A 21,166-nucleotide genomic window follows, 5' to 3' on the forward strand; every position below is an offset into this window, starting at 1 on the left:
CTCACTCAATTGTTTCTTTCACCGGTGACCTTTGCTTGTGCAATTCTGTTTGCTATCATTTCGCCCTTCCATACCTTTGTTTCTGTTCCTTTTTTCATCCCGACATCTCATCCACTCTCACACATTCATTCTCAGCCTCGCTCCCACACAATCAGACTGGCTAAGCTGTAATATAGAGTGTGAGTCGGCCCCCATTGGCCCAGCAGACTTAAGATAAAACGGCCTTCAGAGCTCTGTACCTCCGTCCAACCATGACATGTTTCAGATTGTCTCCTAAATCTCCTCTGACAGATGGATAGATGTACTACTGCGGCTGTGTAACTATGAAATAGATCCCGTACGGAGTTGAGGGAGAAGACGGTGGAGCAGCTTTCAACTGAGGTTAAAATAAAGCGAGTTTTTATGGCAGAATTATCCTGCAGCACTGAACAGCTTCAATATGAAAGTCTCGCAAATAATAATGACAACATACATACACAAAGAGAATACAGGGAAGAGGGATTGCACATTGCTCATTGCCTGCATAAAAAGTGGAATTAGACTCTACAAAAAAGATTTAAAACCTTGTTTCAAGTGAAAACGGAGCCTTTTTGCGTTTTCTTTTCAGAAAAGTATCACATTTACTCGACATTTTGAAAACAATGTCCATTTAGATGGAAACAGCAGAAAGACTGAAAACAATGTCGTTTTCATATTGGGCCACGAGTACGTCCTGTTGGCTGCCTCATGAAATTAAACTACACACAAACATCCATGCAGAGAATAATACAATATAGTCATCAACAATGGGAGTACGCAGACATTTGAATGGACAGACAGTTGGATTATTATTATGGTGACTCTCAACTATAAAACGACCAAGCCCCAGGAAAGCATGGACTGGGAGTCATGACACTGGAGGCAAACTTTGCTATGTTCGCCAACGAAAGTTTGAGAGGTTACGTTTTTGCCAGTGTGTATTTATTTATTTATTGTTTTGTATGCATGTATTGTACCAACTTTTTGGAACCCGAATTGCATGAACGGTTCAGGGGTGATTTGTCATCATCCAGGATGGAACAGCTCCTGGGTTCCCATGGTGACAAATGTGACATTGACAAAGGTATGCACACTATCGTTTTTGTTGTTGTTGTCCATCTACTTGCACATTTATAGAAGAAGTGTTTACTAAGGCTGTGGAGTATATGCATAATGTCAAAAAGTTGTATTTTCCCCCATTTAGAGGAGGAGCCATTACTAAAAAGTAGCATTTTCAGTGGCTCCAAAGACCATTGTCATGTAGATATTAGTTTAACACTCAAAGAATCAGTTCATTATGATTCCTATTCAAAGATAACAATGGCTACCATGAAACCGTGCAGGGAAATGCTTCTACTAATCCCAATCAGGTCATTTAATTCGTTTTTGACTTCATGTTTATTTTATCACGCATTCACTTTTTTTCTCATATATTTGATTTCAGATTCTCACTGAGCTCAGGAGTGGATTGACTCGCCAGCTTTAATAAAACTACAAAAGGTTTTTACTGAAACTGACAAAACACAGATATGAATATCACAATTAAAACACATAATGAAATACTTGAAAGGTCAAAGGAAAGAACACTAGTCCTCATTCAGCATGCTCCGAGCACAACACTCTTGAATTGATTTTTAAAACAGACACCATTGTTCGTAGATTAATTTTTTTTTAATGCAAATGAGTCAATGTCCAACATGCAGAAGTAGCTTTTTTTTTGTACATCTGTTCAAACATTAAAAAGCAACCACTTGGAACTGCCGACTCCTCCATCTCCCCGACTTAATGCCGTGTTATGAACTACCTGACACGTCTTCCTGCGCCATCACTCAGCAAGACACCCGAGACAGATAATTATGCCCAACAGATGCAATTATTCTGATGGAAAGAATAGCTGGTGCAGATGTATTCAGTGTGTCTCCCTGCGGCGCGAGCAACAATCACTGCTGCAGGTTTGAAGCACAGATGGAGAGTTTAAACAGTTGCTGCCCACGAATCAGATTTGGGGACTTCCTTTTCTTGTCTCCTGTAAAGATATATATTCATATTTGAGCACCATTAAGTCCTCAGCCATGATATCTAGCTGCTCTCCACGGTCATCTTGGCACTCTCTCACTTGGTATCGCTGATGGCTCGCCTCCTCCTCCTCTCCACTATGTGTGTATTGAGATTCAAGTCTTCACAGCAGTCACACAATCTCACTCACTCACACACACACACCGATACACACAGATACACAGCAGCATGTCAACAAGCCGCTGCTCAGATTACAATATCTGACAACATCTGAAACGGCTCTATCGCTCCTTAAATCAAAAGCCACTGTGCCTCTTTTCTTCCTCTCACTCTTTTGTGGTTAGTTCACTGCATCGCTCTTTTTTCCCATTTCGCTCGTATTCGTTAATATACTTCCACTGTTTCTCTCATCTCTCCATCTCGTCATGCAAAGAAATGTCTTGAATTAGTCTAAGAAGATTTGTAAATTAAGAGGCGTTATCTTGGAAAAAAAAATAAGCCTTCATTGACTGAAATGGTCTTTTTTTTTCTTTTTCTTTTAAATGACTAGAAACAGACGCTCACCCTGCTTCACTGTGGAAACTCATTTGAATGGCGACAATATCAGATCTAAAGTCTGTGTCGGCTGCTTTGCTTTGAGATGCAAAGGCAGGAGTGTGAGCCTCCTCAAGCGGGAGACAAAAGCTCATCAGAAGCGAAGGCCTCTTACATAACCGAGGATCATTCGCAGTACCGTGTAGCTCTCAGCACTGTTGTCCTGTTCATTCCTCAGCAACCTCAGCAGCCTATTTTCAATATCTATTTGCATGGTGTCCAAGTGTGTGTGTGTGTGTGTGTGTTGATTATCTTCAGAGCTGGCCTCTTCTCAGTCTAAACACTTGCTTGTAGGTTCATTTGTGACTTTGCATGTGTGATGCTGTGTCTCTCTGCTGTCCACAGTGTACTCTGCTCCTTCATTAATTGATATCTCATGTTATTCAATATTTTTTCTTTGTTTATACTTTGCAAATAAGCTTGTGTGTGTGGCATACTTGTACAACAAGTTGTTGCCACTTGTATGGACGACTGTGTTAGTTTTACATCGGATGAACTTCCTTCTGCAACTGGGATTTAACTTAAAAAGGGAATTGAACAAACTTGATGATATATTTTGTTGTAATTGTTGTTGTACTTCAGCTATTTATTTCGTGCTTCTGAATCTTTTCTGTGATTGGCCGCTTGTACTGAGAGAAGTCCTGGGGGCCAAAGTAATGGCTCAACGCATAAAGGTGTAAAACGTTCTCTGTCATTAGGGCATTCGGACAAACCCACACATGCATAAGGAGAACAAGATGAGAGAACCAACCAGTATGCCACAACCACTTCATATTATGTGGCCCAAGATCATGTTCATACTAACATAATTACAGAGATCCATGCTGTTTTGGCAGCTTCACATGATGCCGTAATGAGCAAGGTGCAAGAGCAGCTATTTCACCCCCCCCCCCCCCCCCCCCAACAGACATATCCTTTAATCTTATTACCTCTTCTTAGCCTCCATTAGTCTGAGGCTAACAATCCGGGTGTGAAAAACGTGCATCATCAAATAACATTTAATAACGGTACATGAAACTCATTGATTTCCTCATTGTTATTTCTGTTTTCTGAAGAAAAAAGCATGTAAAAGCTAGCGCTCAGTTTCAAAGTAACCCATCAGCTTTGAAGCCTTTTTTTTCTCAAAACAATGCAAGACAATATGATTCTAATTCCTACCAAACCTTAAGGGACAACACTTACAGTAATTGTGCAACATAGGTTTAAGTATTTTAACTTTTCAATGTAGGCATTGAGAAAAAGGACATGGAATTCTTCTCTGTAAATGTTTTCTTTTCCCCTCCTGCCTGTTCTGCTCCCCCAAACCTTGGCTTGTTCAAAACACTCGGGCAATAAAGTGGATTTAGAAAGATTTTCCACACAGGCTGGAAAGTAATAGCAGACCAATACTTTCATTGCTACTTCTTCTACATTATCCATGTCTTACAGCAACATGGCTCTGTGGTGCTTCGCTGACGAGTGCAAGCTCTACTTTTGGCTTTTACGTTTTGGTAAAAGTGTTTGAACGGATTATTTCGGTTGGACTTGTTGGAGGTGCACTCTGAGTAAACAAACAGACAAAGTTGAACAGCAATACACAGAACTTATGTACGTTGTTTGGATGTTTGAATAATTACAATATGAATTATATATGGTATATATGTCTCTACTCTAATTGTAAAGATTTGATATACGTTGTTTGGAGACACCAGATGTCCTCTTTTCTTGACTTTTAACTAAGACACTACTTTTTTAGACGCAATAGTCTGTACCTCAGTACCACTGCTGGCTTAAATTATATTTTAAACCCTTTTTGCAGCCCCTGGTTCTGTAACATTTTGCAGTACTACATTTTCTTTGAGTGGTTTTGCTGCTTTAGTAGCAGTAAATGCAGCTTAAAGCTCCTTTTGTCTACAGCTGTGTAGTGCAGAAATAATGTAGGTTTCTTCTTCAAAACTCAATTACTCCAAATTGTAGGTTCCATCTGTTAGACTTGGGTCTGCTGTGAAATCTTCAAGATTTCTAAAGAAGCAGATTTATGAACTAATGACAATATGCAGTGGCAGCTCCAAAAAACAGCCGCTACGAACCACCAATATGGAAATACCAGAAATCAGCCCAAAGTAAATGCAGCTCATGTGACAGACTCACCAAGGAAGGCGGAGGGTGATACAGTGCCGTTGCTGCGGGAAACCATGACGCTAATACCCGTCTCCACGAATGGAACCGAGAACTCTACCACCTCCGAGCGTTCTTCGTTGATGGTGAGTGAACCGATGGCCATGTCCGCCCTGTTGTTAACCACCTGGAAGACAAACGATGTGCAGTCAGCTCACCAAAAAGGTTGAAATGCAAAAAGTTGCCGACTCGCGGCAGTTTGGATAGCATTAATAGTGCAACCAGACAGATGCGGATGGACTTTGTGTGAATAGCTTGAGTAACTTTTAAATGAGTTTTTTGTCTTGGAGTTTGCCATGTATTTTGTAGTCTGAGGCCCCGTTCACACGACAATGTTACAAATGAAAATGCATCACTTTTGGGTTTTCGTTTCATGTTTCTAAACAGATGTCCGATTACCCGGAAATGGCAGAAACACAATGTAGTTTTCCTGTAGGGATTTTATTTTTGCAGCCAAACGACACAAACGCACACCCACAACAATACGCTAAAATTATTAATGGCAAGTACACAGACATTCGTAAGGTCAGACGACAAAGTTAGATCGCTATTATGGGTTACTTTTCAGAAAAGTTTCTGTTGGAGCGTTGTTCTTAACTTCCACCTTGGGAGATCTTTTCTAAAAAGCGTTTTTACTGGCTCTGAGCACCATTGTCAAATAAACAACATTTTAATTGCTGGGAGCCGACCATTTCGAAACAATGCAGAGCATTGCCATCGTGTTCAATCACGCACAAACGGGTGTGAATGAGAAGAAAAAGTAAAGAGGGGATGGTCTGAGCGGAACATGTGGGACTGAGCCGGGCTCTTCAGAGATCCTCGGACGGCTGTAACTGAGACACAGGTGGTCAGAAGGTGAAGAAGTGAGGAGATACGCGGCTCGTGTATCACCTGGCAAGAAACACAGGTTACTTGACTGCAGCTTGGGGATTTTTGGAGGTTAAAAGGAGCTGGCTGCAGACCAGCGGTTCATTAATCAGACCTGGCCAGGCACCAAAAGTTGGGAAAAGACAAAAGACTCTGGAGTTATGCGTCACCACCACGGAGATGCATTTCACCGCCCTTAAAATGTTCTTCTTCTTTAATGGATTTGCATCGAACCTCCCAGTTTCCTCCTGTCTGTTGTCCTGATGGTTTGACATCTTTATGTTTGGATTCATCTGATCAAAGCGTTCTATGTTGTGCTGAAGTGAAAGCGAATCGTCTATGTCTGATTATGAAAGTGAGAAAAGCCTCATCTAAAACCACTCCAATGTACAAACACGTCCACGAACAATTAAAACAATAGTTGCATGGCTAATTGCTTGTGTCGGACTAAGAATAGATAATCAGCTGTTTTGTAAGCACTGATCAACAAACACAACGGCTATATCCACCACCTGGAAAAGCCTGGTAAACAATTATCTTCAAAAGCTGCTTTATATAAATGAGAGATGCAGAGTCTGAAGTCTATGGCAGGAAACAATAGGAAAAGGGCAGGGTGCATCCTGGAGAGGTAACTTATGCATGAGCAGTCTAACACAGGCAATTAGAGATGGAGCGGACAATTAGAGACAATTTACTGTGAATATGCAATTACACATAAAGTCAATATTCGTGGACAAAAGTGGACAGCAATATATTGTTTGCAAGAAATATGCCATCAAAATATGAAAGAAATCTGAAATTAATCATGATTAATTCAATTTTCTTTTTATTACTAGCTGATCAATTTTGCCAACCTGTCCAGGGTTAGCCCTGCACTCACCCACGGTCAGTTGTGATTGGTCCCAGAGCCAGAACTTCCTTTACTTTGAGACTTTTGTCCAGCTAAACAATATCTCATGGGTGTGTTCACATGTATCCGGTTTGGTCCAATTAAATGCAACCCTGGTGCCAATGCTGCCTGCCTGCAACCCTCCTATGCATCAGTGTTTCCAGTAGCTTCCAAACAAACTCCAGTACAGTTGAACTGAAAACAAGCACGGACCGAGGGGCTCAAAACAAACCAAACACAGGCTGTGACAAGATTCAGAGGCCTCATGTTCCAACAGCAGATCGTCTCTGTTATTTGGTATCGTGTAAAAGTTCCTGTTTTGGCTCTTTTTTATATTTTAAGAGCTGTTGGCGAGTTTGCTCCTGGTAAAATCACCACCACAATGATCCAACACAGCACTGTTGTGGAAAAAATTAAAGTTTTGTTGTCAGTTGAAACCTTGAGTATATTAAATGAAACTTTAAATATATTGAATGAAACTTTGAATATTGAAACTTGACTGACGTCAACAAGGTACTGTCGCCATCATCTTTTTTATGAGTTTCTGTCGTTTCCGTGTAAACAGACATCGTTGTCAAAATGTTGCCGTGTAAACATGTAATACATCTGAAGCAAAAAGGTAAAAATGATGCATGTTCACCTGAAACATTGTAAACAGGGCCAGAGCGTTCGGAAATGAGCCACCAACATGTGCCTGTGACATGTGAAAATGTCTCCTTTGTGCATTTCATCTTCGATTTGTTGGCCAAACATAAACAGCCAACAAAGCAAAACCTTGAGCTCCAGTGGTTGAGAAGAAGTGGAAAAAAGATCAATGTATTGTTATTTTTTCTTTTTTCTTTATTGGTCATACAATAAACTGCTCCACGGCGTTTGTCAACGAATGGGATGCAGACACGGGTCCGGTTCAATGCATAGTTCAGTGCTGAGAGAGAAAACACCGTAGAAACTACGTGTGTTCAGTCAAACCTTCAGTAGATGAGAGTAGGCGGGGGAAAAAAAAAAAAAAAACACTCTTGAACTTTTATAGTTTACTTTGAAAAATCCAGTTTGCTTTTGAAGCCTCCAGAGACACTTTAAAGTGGATTTCTACAAGCATTTGATTATGTTCAGGTTTTGCACTTTGATACTGTGTCATTAGTCTGTCAGGATCAATCAATTCAAGACGATTATTGCATTTAGTTTAACTGGGTCATTTAAGATATTTCAATACAGCTCGGGCTGAAAGCAGCACCTGTGGCACTTCTGCTCAGGAAATACTTCAGTGCTGTAACAGCAACACATTTCACTGGGATGATGATTCACAGCAGAGGCTGAGAAAACATTAAGGACGCAGGAAATTACTCCCCGAGCGGGAGGTGTTCATTGAAAAGGGACAAAAAGAGCAAGGCTGCCAGACATCACGAGAAATCGCAAAAAAAAGGTGATTGTTAAAAGTTTTTGCTGGGGGTTTTTTTTGCACCTGAAGGACGAGGACACAGAAGTCTGAAGGGTCAGGACTCATTGGTCTTTAGTGAAATTTCACTTTGTTCAGCAGTAATGGGAGATTAAAGTAAAATGGGCACAATGGCGGCACAGAAAGAGATGAAAGGACAAACAAACTACTTTTTTGAACAAAACGGCTGCCAGATAAAACCACCAAGGGCAGAGCATTATGCCTTTTCGTGCAGACCGTGCTTTCAAAAGTGTAGAGGCAGGAGGTGCACGGACGGATGGATGGGCCGACAGACAGTATGAGCAGACAAACAATAGCATCAATTAACTGACAATAAAGCATATCTAGATTGTAGCGTTAAGCTCGCAATAGGCGAGCGCAGCAAAGAAAGATTTGTCAAAACAATTCCAAATTGAAGCATATTTGAATAGGGTTCATGCAATTTTATCATCATTTACATCCGTGTTTCATGAGGAGAGCCAAGAGCGAAGAGAAATTATGAATGTCAAATCGAGGGGTATTAAAAGTGTCTATTTATTGTGTCCTGGACAAAGCTTAATGTCCCCATCCTGTTTTTGATGAAGTTTAAATGGTAAATTGACTTTTATTATAAATGGCTTTTCAACCGAATCAGCAATGTCAAAGCACTTTGCATTGGAGGTCACATTCACTCATTCCTCACGTGCACATAACTTCCAGGCTTTGGGCACAGATACACAAATCATTTGGTTCAAAAGAGCTGTGAACTCCTGAATATCAGCTGACTCAAGATATTAAACACAAACTATCACAGATTTGACATTTCTGAAAGGATATGTGGTAATCTAAAAGATCCAAGTTTCTCCCATTGATGTGCGAGTACCTGCACGAACGAGTAAATATGACTGAGACCCCATTTACATGATGTTTCCAGTATTGTTTTTGAGTATTTGTTTCAGGAAAATTACAAAAAATGAAAATGGTGTCCATTGACACAGAAACTCAAACAACCAATGTAGTTCTCATGTGGGGCCACTAGTAGGTGTTGTTGGTTGTTTTTGTGATGAAAAACAACCAACAACAAACATTAACAATGGGAGAAAACGGATATTCGTTTGGCCAGACGACCAAGTCGGATTGTTTTTACGGTGACTGTCAACTATAAAGCTGCCAAGTCCCAGTTATTATTGTCCAGTTTACTCCAGCTGTGGCAACACTTCCAAAAAGTTGTATTTCCCCCTGTTTCCATGGAAACAGAGTCAGAGCATTTTCAAAAAGTTTCACCTTGGGAGCAGTTTTCAGACAGTTGTGTTTTTAGCGGCTCCAAGCATCAGTGTTGTGTTAAAAAAAAAAAACACCCAAAAGGCAACAGCAGTTTTGTGTTTTCGTTCAATGGAGCTTGATTAATGCAGGGTAGTAAAAATGAGCTACAACATTTCTACCAATACTTAAAACAAAACTGAGAACAAAGGAGAATACTAGCTTCCAGCTCGGCACATAACCTTCAATCGACACCTGGAGGACTTCCAGTGTTTAAGAGGTGAGAATCCCAAAAGTGTCACTTCATCTACTACAATGGTTCTCACAAAGATAGCGGCACTGGATCACAGTCCTGAACACGCCGTGGTAATTTGCATCCAACTCCATGTTAAACCACCTTATTAATCTAGCCACCAGAGGGGGATTGGCAACATGGAAACGGCTAAGTATCTGCCAACACACACACACACACGCGCGCGTGCGCACACCCACACACATACACACACAGAGCGACGCTCTCTCTCAGCTTCTCCAGCACTAATCTTTTTGACAGCCCCCCCTCCATATTTCCTCTCTTCTCCTTCGATTCGGGTCCAACCCTCTCTCACTGGGTCACGTTTTAAAGGATTTGAAGCAGGATAAAAAGAATTTCACAGGAGCCCTCGAATCAAACCCGCTTTTTGTAAACACAACAAAAGGAAAGAGGGGGGGAAAAAAAGGGTAGCATAAAGGAAAATGCAAGTACCACTTTACAGGGAGAAATTGGGATTTAAAAACACAACAACAATATCTCACTGAGCCATATACAAAAAAGAGGTCATGGCGTGTTTGTGATCAGGGCCGCTGAATTTTAGAATAAATTCCTCAGAGGAAACGCACGCTGTGAGCTGTGCCTTCTTTCAAGTCTCAACTCAACACAGATTTCCATAAACTCATACTTTATCTCTCCCCGATGTTACTATTTGAATTCCGCTGGAGTGAGAAGTTTGATGGATCTGGGGCTGCACATCCTTCCTCTCTCCACAGTGATGGAGAAAAAGAAGAGAGCAAATCTTTGTCTGGTTTACTTTGCAGTCACGAAAAGTGGTTTTAAAGTTGGGAGTACAGCGTGCTTATTGCAACGGCTTACTGGAAGTTTTCATTAACGCATATTATGTCACATAACTTCCTCAATAATGAGTAAAGGCTCTCATGGGACTGTAAGAGACGATGATATTGTACACAACCAGAGCTCATAAAATACAATTACAACAGAAGCAGGAGTTTATGTTGCATCACGAGAAAGTTCATTAAAATGAAATAAGTCGTTCATCGATTGATTAATTGATTGAAAAAAGGGGCGGGGCTTACTCAGGAAAATGACAAAAATAGTGCAACATGTCTGCAGTTTTGGTATTGTTGCAATGTTAAGGTTTAGGGATGATGATTGTTGGTTCAGATTCTTAGAGTGAGTTGGCCTGTGATTGGCTGAGAGTGGAGAAGGGGGCGGGACAGGTGAGCGTGGAGGGGCTGCGTACGTGTGTGTGTGTGTGTGTGTGTGTGTGTGTGTGTGTGTGTGTGTGTGTGTGTGTGTGTGTGTGTGTGTGTGTGTGCCAGTTTAGAGGAGAATGAAGGAGCGATCTCGAGCGGCCTTCCATCAGAAAGAGCCATTTTGCTCTCTGAACCATAAACATTGCTGATGGCCAAGGTTTGTATCATTAAACTCAATTTATTCTACTGGACTAATTTCTGTCCAGAGGACGCCCACATGTCTGGTGACCATTTCCATTTGGTCGTTTACCATCAGTCCCTTGTCTCGCACAATTTATTGGAAGTAATTGAGTAATGGCAGGCCTCCATTTGGATCATTATAGGCTCAACATAGTGATTGCACCAGTTTGTTATATTGGTTGGTCCCAAACACACCAAGATTGAGCAAAGCTACTGAAAAAAAGACCTCCTATAAGAGACATGGGCAACAAGATCGTTTCCCAAATTGACAGTACAAGTGAGGAGGTCATGCGACACAATCTCAATATAAAATCAATTGCAATTATTTCACAAATCAAATCAATTCAACCACAATTGATATGATTGACTGACGAATTAATTTACAACCATTCAACTCAGTTCAATTAAATCGTATTTCTATGGCGGCGAATACAACAGTCATCTCAAGAAAAAACCCCAAAAGTCTACATAAGCAAGCAAGAAACCAGTTGTGTTGACTACACAATGAGATCACCTGTAGCAGTGTCCTTACCTCTCCCACCATGCCGTTCCACTCCCCATCAATGTTCTTTCCATGTCTGCCATTTGTCACCAGGTAAAGGTCGTAGGTGAAGCCAACAATCTTGGCCAGTCGCTTTAGGACGTCGATGCAGAATCCTTTGCAGCAGTGCTTCATGGGCCCGGAGTTGTCCACCCCCAAACTGAGAACATGAGGCCAGAAAAGACATTTAAGTGACATACTTGAACAGTTTCGTCTCCATTGTTTTTAATCAAGGATGATTTGACCGGGACAGACTGTTTGGCTGTTGATGAAACTGAAAAAGGAAGGAAAATGACTTTCTCTGGGGAACTGAAAACAAAGAGATGAACACCTCTGGCGAGAGGAAACATAATAGATGAAGAACAGTAGAGAGAGGAAGGTATGAATTATTGTTGGGGGACTGTGAAGGGATCGATACTGACAAGTTTGGGCTGTTTTTTGTGTTTGCAGAGGAAAGGCTCAACAGGCCAGATAGCTCAGGAGGGAAAAGCACCACATTATTAAAACCCAACCAAACTCCATTTGGTGCACTTTATGCTGTCTGACGACACAGAAAAACAGCAACCCTGCTCCGGCCACTCAATGCCTGTATGCCTGAATTCTGAGTGTCCATCTTGAGAGCACTTCAGTCACAGAGCATTGTGAGGAGGTTGCACACGTGTGAATCCAAGTGCATTTCGATGACTATCAGCGGTGTGGCTGCTGCGCCCTCCATCAGCTCTCCATGGCAAAGTGCCCATTTGATGCTCCCGCACTCACTCGGCTATAGAAACCTTGTGGCTCTGTTACCTAGAAACACAGCTTATGCATTTTGAAAACATTTTCTTTTCAACAACAAGCTGTGCCGAGATCAATTTTCTGAGACAGAGTTGCTCAAATTATTGTAAATGTCTTCACAACAAGTGGATTCTTCCAGAGACTAAAGCACTTACAGCACCATGCATCTTTCTTTCTTTATGCCTTTTGTTTGTTGCATGATTGTTAAAACCAGTTCAGGTCATATCACAAAGCCATGCATTACATCAAAAGAGCTTTTTTTTTTCCTCAGAAAACAGCAGAAAAAGAAATAAAAATCTGCAAATGTAGTGGAGAGAAGTAAAACTAGCACATAATTTGTTATCGGAAAAGTCTGAGGAAAGTAAAAAATGAATAATTTGGGGACAATTAGATAACATTGTGGCTTTCTAAGGCAAGTAAAAATATATACATAAATAACACCATCAGATGCCACTTATACAAGCTGTTGCAAGTGTAAAATGATAATCATTCCACTATTTATATCTTAATAATCTTTAACATTTCTGCACTGAACTTCTCAATAAGTTCTATAGAATATAATGTTTGCCACATCTTTTAAACTACTGGCTGAGTCCTACAACATAATTTGCCATTTGCATGAAGGTGCAGTAAACAGGACTTGCTCCACATTCTGTCACTGCGCTGGTTTGACGTGCACACAGGTGATAATCAAACATGTCAGCGTTTTTCCATTTATTGAAGACAAAAGCATAACGAAGATCTTGGTAGTAGTGGTAGTGTTGTCAGGTTGGGTTGGTTTCTACCCAACGAGAGCTTGTTTTTAGATGCATTTCACCTGCTGACCTGATTTTCACTCACTGTACTTAAGACTAAATGTTCTACATTATTCTGTTCCAGAGAAACCAATAAAACCAAAAGGTCATTTTATATGTACTGAAAGATTGATTTGTTTTGGATAAATGTTGACGAGGGCGGTTCGTTTAAAGAGAGGAGGAAAATGTGAGATGAGATTCGTGTGGCAGCTGTACTTTGAGAGGGAGAAGAATATAGAAATTGTACTTTACTCTTTCCTGTGTGATTTTTCCCACAACCCGATATATAATAAATTATGGGATTAATTGACTGCACTAAATTGTACTAAATTAATTAAGTGTGATTCGATCTTAGCTGATAAACTGAAACTGTTCAGCTGTGAGTGAGAGAAATATTCTTCAAATGCAAAGCCATAAGCTGAATTCAGTCGTACTTGATATGAGTGCACGTATCATTAAAAAGCAAGTATGCTGCAGAGTTATTATCTGTTCCGAGTCTGTATCGCTCACATTCTTGCATTTCTTTACTTGTCTTGTTTGACATTGTTTTATTGAAACTAACTAAACCGGATAAACAGCAATGAGACACCAACACGTATAAAAGAAGTACAATGGAAATAAAGCAGCCACCTTCAAATAAAAGCAAAGTGTTGTATTGTTTGTTTCATGTACAGTCAAAACGTTTGATTTAAGATTCCCCCCGTTGACGTTTTCATGGAATGTTTCAGAACAAAGCCCGGTGTGCTTCAGGAAGTTTATTTAATATGAGATTTTTCAAAAATGCCACTGTTCTTTAACAGAAATTACTCTGATCGTCAGCACTGAACTTCACAAAATGTGGAACTCACCATCAAGGTGGTCACTTGTCTAATCCAGTGCATTTGTTCAATCCTAAGCTCAGTGTCTTTATGCTTTTGTTGTAGCTCTCATAGAAAAAAAATGCTTTCATAAATGCTGTTTAGTTTTGGTGCTCGCTTCAGCCTGAGCAGTTTATATCGATGTTTGTTTTCAGTGCAAAATAACCAAATCATGACCTTGTTATGGTGACATGGGGAAAATAAAAGCTAAATATCTGAGGCGCCGCACTGCAGCAAGATCAGAGGAGCTGCAGCAGGTGAGAAAAAAAAGATAACAAACCAATTACGCAGTAGGAACTTAAAATATGTTATAAATAAGGGAGAAAACAGAGCGGCGAGTCAGGAGGAACCCTGCAGTCTGAGTAAATTCATTAACCGCAGAAAACCTCTCCCAACCAATAACATTGATGGAGGGTGAACTTGTTATCGTCCTATTGGCCCAGTCATACGCTGAAGGAAGCTTATCAGGGAGACGCCAGATGCAAACACGCGCACACAGTGTTTTGACTTGTATTTTAATGAAAGCGACTTCATATTCACACAAAACAGGATGATGTTGAATGTATTCACACAGCTGATCTTCTGAGGGTTGGAGCAAATTGTCTGATGTGAGAAATAAAAATACTGGCCGCTTGCTCCATTTCTTGCAGTATACTCTGAGGAGTTCTGCTAATAGATTAAGATACAATATGCAATGTGCTTTAATACATCTGAAAATATTTGTATTGTTGAGGATTGTGTGTTTTTACATTAAACTGAATCAGAGGTTCTGCAGTTTGTTTGTTTTTAAAAGGCATTTCCTCAGATGCTCTCCACAGCTTTTACTTGCAGACTTTTGATCATAAATACATATTTTCTGTGTCAAACCACTTTTTCGTGCTTGCAATTTTTGTGTTCGTCTATTTAAGCGCAACATACTTGCAGAAGGAGGTCATTTAGCTTTACACGGGATCTTTGAATCAACTGTAATGAATAAATAGCTAATATGTTTTAGTAATGTTAAATAATCCTGATCTGGTGCAATTTTATAATTGTAATACATTTTTATAGTCAGATTTTATCATCAAATGCTAATTTTCAGTGAGTTATTTGTCACCTCACAGTGAGAAGGTCTGTGTTTGAACACCGGGCTGTCAGAAAGCTCCCAGCAAATCTTTTCATGAAAATCCTTGAAGAAGCATTTTCACTCGTTTCAATGTTTTTGAAAACATATACGACATTTTAGAAACTACAATAACCACAAAACAAACTACGGTATATTGTAAAAGCTCTGACTTTTAATAACACTTAAGATCTTATAAGTCCAGAACGTTCACACTTCAAAGGCTGGTTGATGCAGTTGGGATTTCCTAATTCCACTCCCTGTTAATCACCTGGATTCATTAAATGATAAGAACTCTACTTCTTAGATTTTAATGTAGCGCTTTGACAGAATAGTGTTTGTTCTTGAATCTAAAGTACAACATACTTGGATGGATGGAAGGATACAAATTAAATCTCTGGGATGATTAATGTTGTTATTGTGAATGGAGTCCAGTGACAACAGACTGAGAATCCATCTTCAAGCTTTTCCACACCAACACCTGCAGATGGTGAAGATTTACTGTCCCGCTTGTGGACATGTGGCGAGACATTTCAATTTCACAAGGGATCAGTACATGGCACCTTCTGATATCAAGATGCTCTTTTCTTACTACTTTTTCAAACTTTACCAACTATTTTTTTTGTCTGATGGTATAGCTATGAATGGGGGGAAAAATAGAAGAAGGTGTTAAGGGCTTGTAATGTTCTGGTGACGGCGATAGTTTTCTCATTTACTTTGTTCATGGTCAAAGCGAGTCATCCTGCCCTTTCACTTTCTTTGACATGTCACAAAACCGACTTCAACTCCAGCTATACTTATTTCTGTCACTATTGTTTGGGCCATTCTGGACGATTTCCAACCTCTCATTATGCTGTTTTAATCAAACTCAAATTGAACAAGGAGATGATGGGTTGTTCACCACCGCTGTGCCGAGGAAAGAGTGAGAGCAGTGTTCTGCTCTAATGGCTACTTTAACCGTCAATTTTATGTCAAGAAAAGTTGAAAAGTTTCGCAGTGAAAGAAACCAAACCGAGCGTCTGAGAATGTTTAATAACAAAATCCATTATTAGCCATATAGAGCTTGTTTGAAAGGTCTGTGAGTTCACAAGTTTTCACCTGAGAAAAAAACACTCATTACTTTAATAAATGCACTAATTGTTCTAACAACTAAAAACTGTGTTTGGAAAGATGGAAACACAAGGTTGCCATTGTGGTGGTGGTGGTGGCACAATACCTGGAGTTGACAGGCATGCGGCAGGGCACCGAGTCCCGGATACAGGAGCTGGTACCCGGGTCAGCAGGCTCCACGATGACGAAGGGCCTCTCCTCCAGTGTGACCACTCGGAGGTGCTGGGCATCGTCCAGGGGCTTCAAGAAGGAACCGTACCGAGACAAAGAATGGTAACGAAGACGAAGATGTCCGTTCTCCCACCAGCCGACCTGGAGGAAACAAACAGATGGTGAAGTCCTTTAGTTCCTCTCTATGTTTTTAACAGATGCCTATAAGGCATAGAAGATTCAGTGTTTATGAAATAATATCGTCTGCACAAAAGCATTCGTATCCCAAAAAAACCCCCAAATAATTAGTGGCCCCAACATGCACACGCCAGCAATTTCAGCTGTTTCCATGTGGACATGAGATCTTTCAGAACCTTTTTGTTTCTGAAAACCTGTCTGAAATGAAAACAGAAAAATTATGCAGTTGATGGATGTCTGGTAAACAGGCCCTAAACAACAAGTCTCCCTGTACAGGCCCTGTGTAGGAAAAATCCATCATGGAGTCAGTTCTGATAGATAAAGTTTAGACTTTAAAATATTTGGTCAGACAGAGATAAGAAACCTTGTTTGGTTTGACAAGTTTAGTGGTTTCATAACTTACTTGAAATTTAAGGTTGATTTAATCTTCTTGTCCTGTGCATGTCTCACTCCCTTCAGTTGAAATAATGTGTGATCCATCTATTCAGGCCACTATCGCATACTTTTTATTTTGCTCTTTTTAAATGTATGCCTTTCGTTTCTCCTGTTGCAAGAGCTGGTTTAAGAGCTGTTGAGACATGAAATATCATCACATTTCAGTAAAATATTGACAAACCAAGTTGGTTGGGTGTTAATGTAATATTTTTGGTTTCCTACAATTGAATTTTGTTTTAGCAGGTCATTTGACTGGCAGTCAGCATAATAAAGTTGACAGCACAATTAAAGATGTCATGGAATCAAAAAATGTTCATGGCAACAACCCAATTAATTCAAAATGTTAAAGTTAAGTTATGGCCACGACCTGAAACATTTACCGATTAAACATTTATCCGAATTTAAGAGACTTCAATCATCTGATTAAGAGCTGGCTACTCCGTCGTGGAGAACCTCAGTCTTTGGCCTTTCAGGATCAGGAATGACACAAAATTAATCGAACTTCAAGGCCAGTGGAAATGAAATCGTAGCCTTCACAAAGCTGCAATCAGTTTGACTTTAAACGCTGCTACTGGATCTGGAAGGAAGAGGTTCATTCAGCTGTAGTGGATAAAAGTGTTGAAAATAATATCAAAAGAGGTGGTCCAGTACTTTGCCATAAGTCCATTAGAACTTGGGGCATGCTTGTGTCCCAGATATTTTAAGAACTGTGTACCGAGCTGCACAACTTTTCATTTCTCTTCTCATGCTTTCAGTATTGGCTGTATTAATGATGGAAAAAGCCCCCGAGATGAGTCTGTAGATGTTGTTCAAAATTATCTACTGCATTAAATTGCCGTGTGTCACTGGCAAACACAGAAGTACATAGGTACTCCGCCACTCTGACGCCGCCAGTGACTGATTATCCCCGAGTCTTTGCATTCAGTGATTGGTCCCTGTGTCTGGAGATCCTCAGAGCTGCACAGAAAGCCTCCGGGGGACAGCATTACAAATCACAGAACAACGGGAACCCGACAACTCTGATTGCAACTTGCTTAAAGTACGTTAGCGGATATGATGACCGCAGGTAGCCCGGTCCATCTGTCTGCTGGCTGGATTATATCCACTGAGGCAGCTGCAAAGGAGAATGTCTCCTTGAATACTGTGAGCCCGTACAATAAGCAGCCTGTTTACCGTGGCTGAGTTCATTGTCTTTGACTAGAAGACGATCGCTCGTGGAAACTACTGGCTCAGTAGTTTAGAGTGGCCCACATCCAAATGTGTTTACATCTGCTGAGCATTTTTCCTTGATGGATGTGCAACGACGATGTGTCAAACGTGCAACAAAATGCTAAATGGTGTCAAATATTCACATGATTACTTTCAGAGGATGCTCTGGTGCATCAGACCTGGCTGCTGGGATTTGTGGAGAAAAATAACATGCAAAGCCTCTTTAAACCCATGCATGCACGTGATTTTGTTGCTCATCAGGACTTTAGGATTACCTTCACCTTAATCGCTGCGTGGCTGGAATCAACCCTCACTTTAATTTTAATCGTATGACTGGATCTTTAACAAAAAGCAGATGATAAACTTTGTGAGGATTTGCTTTTGTTACTACGTGCGGCAGTAAATTATAATTCTCTTATCAACATCGCAGCTTGCATTTGTTGAGGTGACTGCTTTTTTTATGTGATATATTTTAGGGAATGTATTATCTATCCGTTTTCAAACGCTCATTTCCCCCATTCGACATCAATAATGATCATTAATGTGGCTCTGAATATTAAACCCACAGTATTTGTAGAATTGGTTAAAAAAAAAAAACATATCAAAACTGAGATTTCAACTTTGGACACAAAATTATTCTGTATTTGCTTTTTTGAAACTATGTTTGATGATATGCTGATGACATGTTCCTATAAACAGTAGAAGTTACATTATGTCCTTTTTCAAGTGTACATCCAATGCATCCAGAAAGTAAGATTTAGGCTTGTAAACAACGGCTGATTTAAGGAAGGATCATTCGGTTTCTACCAAAAGTTTTAATGTCTCAAGATAAGGTGGTATTTTAAATAACATTCCTTTCTCAAACAGTGTGGACAGTGCATTCTTTTTTCCTTTTTGTCTACAAATCTCAGTTAAGATGGCTATGATTTTTTTATTTATTGATAAAAATAAGAAGCAGTCCTTGAACTACAGTGTGATTACATGTATCCATCTTACTGTTATTTCACTAAATCAGAGTTCAAAGGTAGACACACACATAACTGGCACTACATATACATAAACCATGCCTAAATCACAGCGATTCTGAATTACATTAATCTATCAATGAACAAATCCTGATTGCAGAACCCCATATGCACGTTAAACATGTTAAAAGATCTGCTGTGGTGCAGGACAATAGAAGTCATGTATTATTCTCAGCTGGTGCAATTGAACTAGGCATTTGTCCCCAGGTGGGCGATCAGTTCAGTAACATTCTGTGGTAGACGGAAGCATAAAAGAGTATTTAACATTGTACAAACAGGAAAACAAAGACAGAGTAGCGACATGAATAAAACACACAACTATCACACAATCCTCTGATTCTCATTCTGGCCATTTTAACATATTAGCACGGGGAACTGTGATGCAAACGAGGGACCTCATTGCACTTCCTCCGACGCTCGCTCCGTCTCTCTCTGGTTTTGCACTTTCCTCCCCCTGCTGCATAAACAATAATAGCCACATCACATAATTTGTGATGTGCAATAAATTGCTCTCCTCTGCTCACTTGTCCTCCATTTCACCCATTCTAACATGTTTTGCATTAACGAATGTAAACGCCTTATCAACTGCTTAATAGACTCACTCACTCACACACACACACACACACACACACACACACACACACACACACACACACACACACACACACACACACACACACACACACACACACACGCACACACACACACGCACAGCCTGAATCCATGGATTGCCTGAGAGCAGAATACAGCGAGAGCAAATTGTTTGCTATTCTGTGGGTCACAGTTTCCATGGAGCTCGAACAAATATCCTCAGACATGGGATGTAATTTTCAAGCATCAGAGTGACAATCATTTTCAGTCCCTCCGTGTCCATCTTGGTTTTCCATTACAGTCCATTACAGTACTCTTACAGCACGTTTAGTGTCAGAGCTCGATAGTTTTTGGGTCCACGACTTGGATGAATCAATAATTCAATGTGCATTACGTCCAAAATCAACACTCCGGCATGCATTGAGTTGTCTTGAAGAATGACTTTAGCAGTCATTGTCACCAAAATGCTCTGCAGGATCGATAACCTGATCTGCTACCTTTCTCCTGTCAATGATTTGACTTTTTTTTAATAAGCGTTTTCTCCAGTACTTTTCTCCCCAGCAGCAGCAGCAGCAGCAGCAGCAGCAGCAGCAGCAGCAGCAGCAGCAGAGGTACAACTCATCACTATCAAAGCACCAGAGGACCTTTTCACACAAAGACCAAACACTCAGTGATGAGAATAACAATCGTACAAACTGTTCCAGGGTGAGTCACCATTACTCCGCTTGGCTTGGAGCTGGGGAAACGCATTCATTCAGAAATAAATGCTAGAAAGATACTGTATGAAACAAGGCTGGGCCGCTATGAACACATGATTACAGTACACACTTCAGATTTGCATGACACTAATTGTACATATTAATATACAGTAATGATAATGTGCTCTTTACTATAGCAGTTGTATACAGTTGAATGGTAGAAATGGTAATGAGTAAAGGTATTACAATTTTGGTTTGAAATATGAGACTTTTTGAGAGTATTAGTACAGATAGCTCACATCATAACAGCATTCGAGCAGAATGTCTTGCTTTGGCAATGTGATATAGGAAGGAGATAAGAAAATGTTTAATACATTTGTTAGATGTGATTCCTGCAGATTGTTTCGTGTGATCGTTAATCATTGTAATCACATTCTCCAATCACTCTGTTAGTCGTGTCACCCTGCTCCACATGACACTGACTCTGACTAAAAGGTTAAAATATTCAAGCTCCAAACAAACATCTCAACGTTTTATTACACTAATGGGTTTCAATTATATCCTTTAAAGTCCCCCCTCCCCCTCCATGTGCCATGATGTCTCGTCCACGTCTTCATGCTTTTTGATGCCAGTACTTTTAAAATGTTTTTGACAGATTCCTCATTACCTTAATATGTTTATCCTGGTGTGGTTGTACTCAGTAATTGGAAATCTAACATTGTGCCCATGGAAATTCTATGATTAAAATCTTTTT

General features: G+C 40.2%; 1 protein-coding gene across 1 annotated transcript in view; it reads right to left on the bottom strand.

Moving 5' to 3' along the window:
- Positions 1-21,166, bottom strand: part of LOC308144668 (glutamate receptor ionotropic, NMDA 2D-like) — a gene marked incomplete at both ends in the record, with an annotated part of 123,844 nt that overhangs the window by 39,666 nt on the left and 63,012 nt on the right. Inside the window, 3 exons of the mRNA XM_080515848.1 lie at positions 4,759-4,912; positions 11,458-11,626; positions 16,213-16,418. Of these exons, the coding sequence (XP_080371974.1) occupies positions 4,759-4,912; positions 11,458-11,626; positions 16,213-16,418 (529 nt within the window). The remainder of the gene's footprint in view (positions 1-4,758; positions 4,913-11,457; positions 11,627-16,212; positions 16,419-21,166) is intronic.

The sequence above is a fragment of the Blennius ocellaris genome (assembly GCF_963422515.1).
Source record: "Blennius ocellaris genome assembly, chromosome: 20".
NCBI classification, from domain to species: domain Eukaryota; kingdom Metazoa; phylum Chordata; class Actinopteri; order Blenniiformes; family Blenniidae; genus Blennius; species Blennius ocellaris.